General features: G+C 51.0%; 1 protein-coding gene across 3 annotated transcripts in view; it reads left to right on the top strand.

The window, feature by feature from the left end:
- The window catches only part of ARHGEF17 (Rho guanine nucleotide exchange factor 17), a 116,873-nt gene that overhangs the window by 88,059 nt on the left and 16,306 nt on the right, over window positions 1-12,508 (top strand). For all 3 annotated transcript variants that reach the window (XM_032956613.2, XM_032956612.2, XM_032956611.2), the window contains exons 6-12: window positions 2,730-2,846; window positions 3,437-3,529; window positions 5,247-5,423; window positions 7,632-7,682; window positions 8,490-8,599; window positions 9,305-9,390; window positions 9,873-9,994. In XM_032956613.2, coding sequence (XP_032812504.2) covers window positions 2,730-2,846; window positions 3,437-3,529; window positions 5,247-5,423; window positions 7,632-7,682; window positions 8,490-8,599; window positions 9,305-9,390; window positions 9,873-9,994 — 756 coding nt within the window. The remainder of the gene's footprint in view (window positions 1-2,729; window positions 2,847-3,436; window positions 3,530-5,246; window positions 5,424-7,631; window positions 7,683-8,489; window positions 8,600-9,304; window positions 9,391-9,872; window positions 9,995-12,508) is intronic.

Here is a 12,508-nt window from a genome sequence, read left to right as displayed (position 1 = left end):
TGTACTTCAAGATTGAAATGCACTACTTGATAAATGGAGAGATCCTCGTAAAATCCTCGCGCTGTCGAATGTTCTCAAACAAATCTCACCTTTTCACCCACAATGGAATCGGGTTCCGAATATTTATTTATTTATACCGGAGGAACCCCATGAGACACAAAGATCTCCTTCGCAGATGTCCAGTAATGGAATATTGATGGTGCATTCGGTTTCACGTCAATGTGTAAGCAAGCGTGACTCAAACCGTTCCCTTATTTCATTAAGTAAGCCGTATTCTCTTCAAAGTAAAGACGTACAATTGCCTTTTAGATAACTCCCCCTAAATGTATTATGAGGGACGCGGTTGGAATTCTGACTCTGTGATGCTGCCGTATTTGCAGAGCCGCTGCGGGTGCCATCAATCGAACGTCACGTCAGGAAATCAATAAAAGCCGTAGAAATGTCCCGAGTCGCCGCGTGCACATTGGATCTTTCCGTGCAGTCGTAACAGAGACACAAAGAGGAGGAGGAGTCCAGGTTGGAGTGATTTATTTTGGAACGACAAACTCGATAATGAGTATCCAGCGTGCCGAACGAAGAGCGTCCGTGCCTCGGTGTACGACGCCTCTACCCGCTCTCACGCACGGTCATCAACAACAAAAAAGTGTGCAAAGACGCGTGGTACATGAGATGCGTGCTTGGAATTCCACCGAGACACAGAGAGAGATGAACACGTGGATTAGAGAATGCACGCAGGTCGATGACATCATCCTAACTGTTGAGAAAAGTAGGCGAGGCTTGGGCAGGACGCGTCATGGCTAGAAGGCCGAGTAATGGAACGTTTCGGAGAGCACGATCAGTGAGGAGATGGAGCGATGAGCTCAGTTCGTCGCAGGATCGTGAGAGGCGGCAGCGGCTTTGTGGAGGGCTTCATCTAGCAGTGGATTGATCGTGCCTGGCCGACCGTCATCATTTTGCCTTAGCGCGCCGCAAAACGGCAACAGAGGGAGAAGGGAAATCGGACGTGGAGTACGGACGGATATCGTGACGCTCACGATCCGCGGGATTAGCGCCCCCCCCCCCCCGACCACAACTCCACGTGCCGCCCACAATCCCGCGTCTACCCACACGGACACCACCGCGGTCATGTCACGCACGCGCGAACGTGAAAATGAAACGCGGCACGAGCCCGTGTACTCGGTACTTTGGTTTTCTTCTCCGACACGGTTTGCAAGAAAAGAAATCCAAGCGATAACTCACATTCTTTTGTCACCCTCGTGTTCAGGTTTTTTTTTGTTTCCTTTAGCGATGATTTTGGCGCTGAGCAATGCGAAAGGCAGAAAAAGAAAGCAGAAGACGAAAAAATGTTGCCACTGTACGGGAAAAAAATCCATAGGTTTTGGTTTTTTTTGCACCCAAACAAGCCAACTCAGGGTGGAAACGTGATATAAAATATAAACCGAGTGGTTAAATGAAGAATAAATGTTCACCCTGACCGGTGAGAGTGGGTGCAGGAGGGCCCTGCTTGGGCTGCGAGACCCAACATTTTATCGATCATTTCGGCTCGTGCAAGACACCCTGAGTGCCCGGAGAAATCCCACAAACCCGATGCGCAACGCGAATAAATCTCCAACCTATCCACGTGCCACCGTGGCGTCGCGGTGTGCGAAATTAAATAAACTAGCGTCGCAACCGGTTGGTCTCTCTTAACCCTACCTCTAACCCCGCCGCCATCCGTACCCTTCCCCACGCCGCGCCGTTCCGTCGCGCCCGCTAACGTGCTCGTTGCCGCACTCCGCGAGGCCCCAGGACCTGTTCGGATTGGCAGCTGCGGTGCTTTTCAGAGGTGAAGTAGCAGCTTTTTTTCCTTTCTCCAGCGCCATTCGGGGGTCCCCGTGGCACTCGTCGGGGGGCGGCGGGGGCCGTTGCCTGCGTTTTGGTTCCCGCGTGGCGCCGAGGGGCGGCTCACGGCTCTCGTAATCCCCGTGGCTTTGGGCCAGAATGCCTTTGCTGTCACTTGCCAGAAAGCCGCGGGATTATTTGCCGTTTTATCTCTTTTTCTTTGGGGGGGGGGGGGGGCGAGCGGTGGGATATTGCCCACGGTGTAATGGTTAGCACACGGGACTTGCAATCCCGAGGTCACCCGTTCCGTTTGTTTTCCGGCACGGCGTTTGAAACTGCAGGCAAAATACCCTCTACTGGAGCTTTCTGTAGCTCCGTCTAGTTGGAGGCCCTTCCGCCAGCAGGGGTCATGAGTAAGCAGTTGCAGGGCTGCACCTGTCTCTCGTTAATTTTTGTTTTGTAAGGCCCAGTCATCGGCTTTCCCAGGTATGTGGCAACAGCCCCGGCCTGTGCTCCCCCAGGTTGAATGTAACAGTCGCGGCATTACTCGCTGCACCTTGCTGACGCATGCGGGTTCAAAGTTCAACACATTTGCTCGCAGCAATGTGCGCGCTCGTTTGCAAGAGACCACTTTTGCCTTGACTGCCCAATCTCGTCGTACGTTGAAAGTTAAGCGGGGTTGAACTCGGTTGGTACTTGAACGGTTGGTTGCCTGGGGACACCGAGTATTGTCATGAATAATTCAATTGATCTAATGCATGTTGTATTATATCCTGAAATCATTTTAGGCTGCCACTTGCATTAATGATTATGTGGTCACTTGTTTGAAATGAGTCTTGTAAATAAGTGTTTTCGTCGTTGCCTCTCTATCTCTTTCTCTCTTGCGGTTTACCGTTTAATCCTCGCAGTTCTCAAAGGACATTCTGGCCAATTCTTACTCGGCGTACATCGATAACTTCCTCAATGCCAAGGATGCCGTGCGGTTGGCGAAGGAAGCGAAGCCGGCATTCAACCGCTTCCTGGAGGTAGGAGGGACGCCGTGAAATTACCAATCCACTGCTCACCCCCCCCCCTTCACCAGCTCTTCCGCTCACCTGCTCACCACTCATCAGCTTGCCAGCTTGTCCACTTACCCATTTCGCCAACAGCCCGCTCGCCCACTCGCTTATTCACTTACTCGCCGCTCACTCAACTCACCCACTTGGCCAATAACTCGCTCACCCCATTCACATACTCACCCAAACGCCTACTCACTTGTATGTTCACTCTCACATCTGACCAGTTTGCCTGTTGTCCCACTCACGGCTGACCCATTTACCCACTAGCCGACTCGCACACACACACACCATCACCAAGTCAGCCACTGACCCAAATTGATCACAATCTCGGTAACCTTATAGGCCGCTTACCCACACGCTTGCCAACTTACCCACTCATTAATTCACTAACTTTCCCAGTCGCCTGCGTGCCTGACTTGCTGATGGCGCAAGACAGCGCCTGATAGGCTACGCCGCCATGTTCACAAAGCAGCAAATGTACTCACGTCCGATGGTTTTGTTGTTTTTTTTCTTTCCCCGTGCGACATTGTCCGCTGTGATGCTCTGTGCGGTCTCAGCAATGCATGCGGGAGAACAAGGAGAAGCAAGCGCTGGCGGATTTGATGATCAAACCAGTGCAGAGGATCCCACGATATGAGCTTCTCATCAAGGTGATCCCTCATTAATTCCCGCTGCAGCCCTCTGAATTACAACACGCGCGCCATCTGCTACACCGAGTGGGCGTTCGGCAAGTGCCGCGCCGCGCGGGCATTGGCGTTCACACGAAGTCCGTCGTCGTCCCGTGGGCCGGGATTCACAGTCTTTAAAATCACGCGTTTGAAACGGCATTGCAAAAAATACAAATGGAAAAGTGTCCGCACGAGTGTAGACCTTGTCCGTGTACACGTACAGCCCTTTTTGTCAGTCGACAGCTGCGAGAGTCGTAGGCCCGGGTTATCTGACACATACGGACACTATGCTGGTCGGTACGGGTTGGTGAATGTGGGCAGCGTAGATGTTGGCGCATAGTACATCGTCGCTTCGTGCTGACCACTGGCGTCGCAGCAGCCGGCACCACCTGGTTTTATGCATGGTGGTTGCCTATACAAGCACCGTTCCAGGCTTAACCCTGAGGAGCAGGCCGTATGCCCCAGGAGTCAAACACCTGAGCCAGCAGCGCTGAGAAGCTGGGTTCGAATCCAAGTGTCAACCACACATGATTAAACTGAATTCCCAAATCAAGCGAGTGTGGGAGCTCCTTCAGGAACCGACGTGAACAAGCGGGCGACGAGCACGGTGCGAAAAAGGTCAACACACATACGTGCCAGACAAGTGCGCGGTACAGCGGAGAGAAATGTATGATTATTATTGTTGTTGTTACTTAAAAATCCGCGAACATTTTGACCGTCGCCGCACCACACCTCTAGAAAGAACCCCAACGGAGGCAAATGCGCACAGTCAACTACATCGCTGCATCCACAACTCAAAGCACTTCTCTATTCGCGTGTATAAAACTAACTCGCAGCCACAACTTGCTGCCATATTTCTGTTTATCGGTGCATTGTTGTGATATATGTGCATCGAACTTCTTTCGCACCGTACGTAGCCGAATCCGTGCTAATCGGAGGTATGGGGGAAGGACAACAAACTAAACACAAAAAAGCAGATTCGATGCATGTATCGTGAGCTCAACTATCGGTATTAATTGATGACCTGATGCATCGTTATACCCCGACTCTCCACACCAACCTCATCACCACCACCACCACATCTATCAGAGTAAGGTCACGAGCCAAAAGAAGTAACTCTTATTTTTGGGGCTACCTCTGGATGTCCATTTCACACCATAAGCACAGACTGAGCACCTTCGCCAGTTTGTAGATTTGCATTCTCAATGTGTTTTATTTAATAGATCCTGCTCTCACGTCTTTATTTCATTATTTTCATCCCAGTCCACATTGAATAATTTGCCCATTACGTATGTACGCTGAACTTCTTTCGCACCGTACGTAGCCAACCGTACTGATCACAGGTGCGGGGGAGAGACAACAGACTAAACACAAAAAGCACTTCTAAAGAAACGAGTTTTCAATCGAGATGATTTAAAAGTGCATAGGTCCCGTGGCTTCCCAATATTGTAAGGAAGAGCGTTCCAGGCGGCCGCAGAGGCGCATCTGAAAGGGCGCGACGCGGTCACCATCTTGGGTCCTGTGGCTGGCCACAACCTGCCGCCGCTGCTGCGATGATGTGCCGGAGCGTGTGTGATGGCAGCAGACCTGTGTGCCAGGGCAGAAAGGCGCCACCACGTGTTAAAGCAAAAAAAGCAACAACAAAAAACCAATAAACCGACACGACTGCTGACGTTTGCGGCCACGGTGGTTTCGCCAGGACCTGCTGAAGCACACCCCCGAGGAGCACCCGGACCACAGCAGCCTGACGGTGGCGCAGCGCGACGTGCGCCTGCTTGCCGAGCGCATCAACCAGGGCAAGCGCGACGCCGAGGAGGCCGAGCGGGCGGCCCGCGTCCTGCAGGAGGTGGAGGCGCACATCGAGGGCGCCACCGAGGTAACCCCCCCAGCCCCTGGACGTGGTCACGGCAATGGTGGTGGTGGTTGCGGTGGTGGCAGTGGTGGCAGTGGTGGCGGTGGTGGCAGTGGTGGCAGTGGTGGCAGTGGTGCTGATGGTGGTGGTAATGGTGATGACGGTGGAGGTGATCATGTGATGATGGAGGCGCACATCGAGGGCGCCACCGAGGTAACCCCCCAGCCCCTGGACGTGGTCACGGCGGTGGTGGCAGTGGTGGCGGTGGTGGCGGTGGTGGCTGATGGTGGTGCTGATGATGGTGGTAATGGTGATGACGGTGGAGGTGATCATGTGATGATGGAGGCGCACATCGTGGGTATCGCTGAGGTACCTCGATCCAGGAATCATGGTGGTAGTGGTGACGGTGGTGATGAAGGTGGTGGTGGTGGTATTGGTGGTGATGGTGGAATATCTCAGGAACTATAAAAGCTCTTGATACGATGAAGGTTTGTACATGTAGGTACACGTATGTTTTATGATTTGGGCTATTCATTGGCTGTGTAACCAATGAACATATTCGCTTTAGTTGTTGTTGGTAGGTATGCCTCGGAAAACCTAGGAGTCGGTTGCGATGGCAAAGCAATTTTAACCACAAAGTTCCATCTGTCACAAGTCCACCAGACATTTCCATAAAGTACAAGCCCCCCCCCCCAAAATGGTTCCTGCACAGTCAGCTTTGGGGATGTGGCTCATGGTCTGGGGAAGTGGTGGGGGTTGGAGCGGAGTGAGTTGAGGAGGGAGAAGTTGCCTGGAGCAACACCGGATTTTGAGAACTGCAGGCTCCTCCGCCTCTTCACCTGGACAACGCCTCGCTACACCGCTGTCGCCGCTCTGGGCTGCGGCCTTTATTAATTTCGCGGGGCCGTCTCGCGGACTTAGGGGCAATTTTCCCCGCGCTTAAGTCGCATGGCGTCGACACAATATAGCCCGCGCGCTCCGTCGTAATCCCTTCCACATTTCGGCCACGGCGCCGCGGTGCCTCAAATCCCGGCCAGATGGTCGGGGGGTGCTGGGGGAAACCTTTTAAAGAGGCAGGCAGAGAGGTGCGGCAGGGCGAACGTGGCAGCTGTTACCGCTTTAGGCCGTGCGGCGCGGGCCCCCGGGCACGCGAGTCCGCGGGGCCCCGCTACGCGCGGCGTGGCCGGCGGTGGCCATGATCGCCGGGCGATGTCACGCCGGGCTGTGCCGCCACACCTTTGGGTTGCGTTACAGTTTGAGGGTTTTTTGTTGCCACGTTTTTACGGCTAGTGGACACGGGGGTTGTCGTCGTGCGTCCGAAACGATTTAATTTTTCACTTAAACGAATATTTGTGGCGAAATTCCTGATTCAGGAACTGGACGTTGGGATATCGTTGGCAGGCCACGCGCTAGTCGATACTCTGCTGTTATTACGCAAGGACCGTGTCCGCATTAGCCGTGTGCTCAGAGCTATGGATTTCTCCGGGATATGTAAAGATTCTGATTCTGAAAGACAACAGGCAACCGAGTGCGCTAATGTTATACGCACGTGTTGCCTCAAATAATAATTCATAACTCGTTTCCATACCACTGCTGGAGATATGCCTCCGCACACCATGTCAATCGTGGTAATTGTTCGGCCTTCACCATGATGTTCGGTGTGGATTCCAGGACCAGGGCAGATATCACTCTGCACTGATGTCAGCAGACATGCTTTCCAGAATGGTCTGGCAGAGCGGCGGTCCCGATATTTCAAGCAATTTAAATATGGCCCTACATTAATTAATAATAAGAATAAATACGTATCAATGTATTTTCTCTGGTATTTGTGAATAAAATACCTATTTTCGGGGTCGCAATTGAGGCGATGGGTTGGGGTGCCAATCGTCCCCCCCCCCCCAAACCCTCCTTGGTTGGGAGTCAAACTGAGAACTTCGAACTTGCTGGGCTCACGACGCAATGTTCATGCCACGAGCCCTCTCGTTAAAAAAAAAACGTATTCGTGATTTTTTTTTTACGCGTGTGCGCCAATTCTTTGAATACGTTGAAGCTGTTCATCACTGGCGGTGTTCTCGCTTTGATGTTTTATTCAGGAATCGAGGAGGGTGGGACGATGAATCAAATGTGGTTTCACGTGCGCACCTCTCGCCGCGCCCGCTTGTTATAATGTCCGCGTGAATTCCCAGCGGTTTCTTTCCCCGCTTGCTTTGTGTCCGCTCTCTCCGCCCGCAGCTCGTGGCTCCGCTCAGGAAGTTCTTGAAGCAGGAGATGGTCGTGGAAGTGGTGAGCGCCCTTGACAAAGCCTGTCGTTCTGACGTTTTTTTGTTACGTCGCTGGCCGATGTTGCGTTGCTCCACGTGCAGTTTTATTTTCTCGTCGCCTCTCAATAGTTTTGTTGTTTTACGAAACCACAATTTATTGACGAGGCTATTAACATTTTTATTTTTTATGTCATCTTGGCAAAATGCATCTTTTACTTGTAACACATTCATTAGTTGTCATTGTGGGGCTTTCTGGGTCATAGACTGAACAATTATACCTCCATTCAGCTCTTTCGCTGTCAGTAAAATAGGCAATGTTTTGTTTTTCTCTTCGGCTGATTGTCCTTGAATTTACATAACATTATAAAGTGCAGCAGCAGATATTATTACGAGTCTCGACGTCTTGATAGCCATTCGTGCAGTGGCAGTGCCATGCATAAGCAAATAAGGCAAAAGCTTTGGGACCCAAGCAGCTCGAGAGGCCCTGGATTCATGAAATAGATGTGCATCAAATATCTCATTACATCAGCTTTCTCTTATCTACATTTCTCTTATCACACAGGATATTTATCTACTGTTTAAATCTCTTCTGCCATTCACTAGAAATGTACACATTGAAAGGGGGCAGCAGACCCAAAGCATAATTTGTGCTTAGGGCCCCCAATCAGCTGACACCACCGCCGCGTTCGCGCTTGGGCGGCCACTGGACAGAACAAACTAAAAAAGTGGCGAGGACGAATGAAGGAACGGTGAGTTTACAAATGAACAATGCCTCGCCTCGAGTCGCCACCGGGGGGGAGGCTACAGCCCCTCTCTGTGTCGTTCGCAGAAGGGCGCTGGGGGAAAGAAAGATCGATCACTGTTCCTCTTCACGGACCTGCTGCTCTGCACGACGCTCAAGAAGAAGTCGGGCTCCCTGCGACGCAGCTCCATGAACCTGTGAGAGCCCGCGCTTCGCACCCCTGGGTCGCCTCTTTAGACACGACCTCGGGTCGTCGGAGCTCTCGACTGGCACCGGCTCTGAGATCCCGGCTTCAATTCCCGGTTTGCACGGCAGCTGCGATCAAGCCAAGTTCTCGAGTCCGGCGGAGTTGTTGGGCTCTGCGTAGGCGCCACTGCGCGCGCAAAAGCACATGGTGTTAAAATCTCGGGGGAGTTAAAAATATCGTTTTTTGTCTTGCGGTGAGCATTTTTCTTTGGAGCATGGCGGGTGGGAAGATGCTGCCTCCACCCCGCCACCCCCACTGTGGATAAGAGATCACCTGAAGGGATCTCAGAGGTAGCTGTATGATAGCTGCTTCTGTGGCTCATGCAGGAAAAATCTATCAATTATGGCCATAAAAGTGATATTGAATTATACCAGCCCACACTCACCAGCGTGTCGAAGTATGGTCATATAGCCCGCACGGCGTTGGGAGGCCCTCATTCAACAGTGGGCAGGCAAGAGGGCAAAACAAAACAAGCTCCCCCATACAGCCTTAACAGACATTTGGGGCAAGTGCTGTGAGCGAGCACCTATGAAGGCCGGCACGGCACACGAGGGGTTTGGTGGTCAGTACCACGCCCGGCTGCCTATGTATCCCATGGTGGCGATGTTTACACACTAATCGTGCGATGGCAACGCTATCCCCTTGGTGTGTGCAGCTACACGGCCGGCTGCGTGATCGACACGTCCAGCAAGTACAAGCTGCTGTGGAAGGTCCCCCTGGAGGACGTGGACGTCATGAAGGGTGAGAGAGACGCCCACCTCACCACCGCCACCATTTACCAAAATCTTCCCGCGATGCACTCGGCCGCTCGTGTTTCAAATTCAATGTACGTACGCTGCCTTTCCTTTTTACGCTCTGCGTATGTATGTGTGTATGTTGAACTTCTTTCGCACTGTGCCGAGCCAACCGTGCTAATTGCTGGTGCGGGATGAGGACAACAAAAGTGTTGCCCCAAAAACATGTCGATGAAACCCATTGCAAAAAGCACCATATTTCTCCGTCACACGTCATGCGCGTGCCTCACCGTCAACCCCCCCCCCCATTCCCCGCCCTGCCCCCCCCCCCCCCCCCGCACGCAAGGTGACGCGCTCCTAATTTCATACCAAACTGACGCCGTGCCCCATCTACCCCCCTCCGCGTGTGCCTACGTGGTCGTGACGTCGTCGCCGCTACGCTTGCAAAACAACGCGCCGCGCCGCGCCTTTTCCACGTGTTTTGCGCAGGCCTGCTGGCCCCTGCCCCGAGCCGGGACAGTCTCCACAAGGCGTTGACGCGGCTGGAGGGGGACTTCAGCACCCTGAGCCAGATCAGCACGCTGGCCGAGACGCTCAGCATCACCCACCAGGTGCCCGTCCCCCGCACCGTCGCGTCATCCCGCGCGTGCTCCGAGCTCTCTGCCTTGTTCGGGCGAGCAGCGAGGACTCGCGGCCTTTCTGTGGCGGCACCAGCATGAATTCCCTTTGCCCCGATGGGTTTGTGCCGCAGAGATAACTCGCTCATTTCCCCACGATGATGCCTTGCTCCCCTTCTCCCTCCCTTCCCTCATCACTGCCCCCATCCCTCTTCCCAACTACCCATTCATCGCACTCACTCATCATAAACCACTCAGTGTCGCTTTCCTCATCGTTTATTTCATGCAGCATCATATTCATGCTTCTCATTAACTCATCTCATCACACTTCTGCTGTACAAATAGTTAATTATGTGTTCAGCGCCTTGGTTAAGGGATCTATAGCAATTAAAATAAGACGAGATATATTTCCTCCACAATAGGCCCCACGCGTTGAACTGAGACATATTTCCCACCGTCTGCAAGGGAAAAGAAATCTGACAAGGTCAATGGAAGCGTTACTGTTTCCCCGTTTGAGTTCTGGCTCACGACTAGGTTTGCCAATCAGCCAGCCTGAGGTAGCCATCCTGGGGAAAATACACGACTCTTCACGCAACATTAAAGGGTCCTGGTTTATATCGTTTGCACGGTAGTAATACACCCCCGCATTTACACGTAGTCCTCCCCCCCTTCCGGTACGGCGAGATATTATTTTTCCCGATGGAACGTCGTGGTTTTATGTGTCTCAGAGGTGGTAATCCTAACCATGGGAGGGAGGTCCAAAGGATGTTGCGGGCTGCTCTTTATTACACATTTAATTTGTAATCTGGCCTTCAGCTAGGCTGTGCGTCCCCCGCTGAGCGTTAACGCATTCATGTTTTCCATTACAATAATCGCGAGCGGAAAAGTGTTGGAAAGTAAATACAAATGTACGCATGTGCTAAATGTTAGCAACATTTTGTTGTGTTATATCTTGTGGGTAAAAACTATTGAGGAGTGGTGGTGTTTTTCCCTCACGTTTTGTTTACCCATTGAATTGTATCGATTGCTAATCTTAACCCATAGCCAGGTTTTATTATTCGATGTTTATTACAACGTGAGTGTAAACAAAACAAAAAATGACATTCCCGGAACTTGTCTTTCTTGCCTTACCGCGAAAATGTGCACTTTATAAATCGTTTTATTGTTGTTATTATTATGTTCGTACAATTGTATTCACAAGCAGTTTCCCGTAATTATTTAAACCCTTGCACCATGTACGATTCATTTATTTCTAAGCGTGTGTGGGGAGCCGTAGTGTAGGAGATCACACAATGCCCTACGAACCTGGCAACCTGAGTTCCATTCCTGCTCATGGTCAGCAACACCAATGATGATTCTATGAACTGGTCATGGCCCTTTCCTCGGTCGAATCAGTCTTAAATGAGTATGTGGTGCGGTGTATAAACATCACCGCTGGCCTCCCCCACCCCCTAGTGTACCGTGCGAGCCTTCGTAGGTGCTCGCTAACAGCACTTGCCCCAAAAGTATGTTAAGGCCACACGGGGGATCTTTGGCTTGCCTTCTGAAGAATTTTTTTTCTGCATTGTGCCAAAGCTTTGGAATGTTGTACTTATTTCAGCACTTATTTAAACCCTTTTACCTTCATTACTTATAACATATTACATTTGTGTGGAGGGGAAAAAAAGCATTGTTGTGATATTTTTTCTCCTTTGCTGTGTTTACACATCGGAACGAATTTACTGATTGCCGTACTTACATGATGCTGGTCTCTACTGCTGAAAATAGATTTCAGCTTTTAGTGGACTTTTATTGCTTGGTCATGAATAACGGTCGGCATGTATCCGTACAGAAATGCAAGAAACTGGAATACATCACGTAAACCACTAAAGCCTTTGAATTATTAATGTGTGGGTGACCCATCTCCCGCAGTAACTGTAATTATTCAAATAGCCCTATAAATAACTTTAGGGGCACGTGCTTATGGGCATGTAGGGTAACGCTTTGTTTTTGTATGACATTGGGAATTTTAAATACAGATTCAGCCCGTAGAACAAATATCGCCTTTTATTTTATCCTATATTTACTTAGGAAAGCCTCAGTGAATCTCAAGACTCAGTGGGGGAGCGGGTCCTGGATTGGAATGTTTGGCCCCAAAACATTCTTTCATTCTCATTTTGTTTTTTCAGAGTTTGACAATTTTTTGGAAGCCTTTCTTAAGGTTTTTAAGGGTCTTACGCACCTGGCCATTTGAGTTCGAATCCTGGCCAACGGTCAAACAAATCCCACGACAGCGATAGATTGACAAGAGGCCCAGGGAGCAGCAGCTCAGAGACTATACAAAGGTAGACATTGTGCACTTATTTAGAAAAACACAATAGTTTCGTTTAAAGAGGGATGTGACGGCTTGGTGAGACCTCCGTCCAGGCATCAAATGATCCCGACCAATGATGATCATGAATATGATGACGATGATGATCATGAATATGCTGATGATGATCATGAATATGGTGATGATGATCATGAATA

The sequence above is a fragment of the Petromyzon marinus genome, chromosome 18 (assembly GCF_048934315.1).
Source record: "Petromyzon marinus isolate PM22_M1 ecotype Great Lakes invasive population chromosome 18, UKy_Petmar_22M1.pri1.0, whole genome shotgun sequence".
Classification (NCBI taxonomy): Eukaryota; Metazoa; Chordata; class Hyperoartia; order Petromyzontiformes; family Petromyzontidae; genus Petromyzon; species Petromyzon marinus.
The sequence above is the reverse complement of the archived record's forward strand: the minus strand, read 5'-3'. Positions and strand labels throughout refer to the sequence as shown.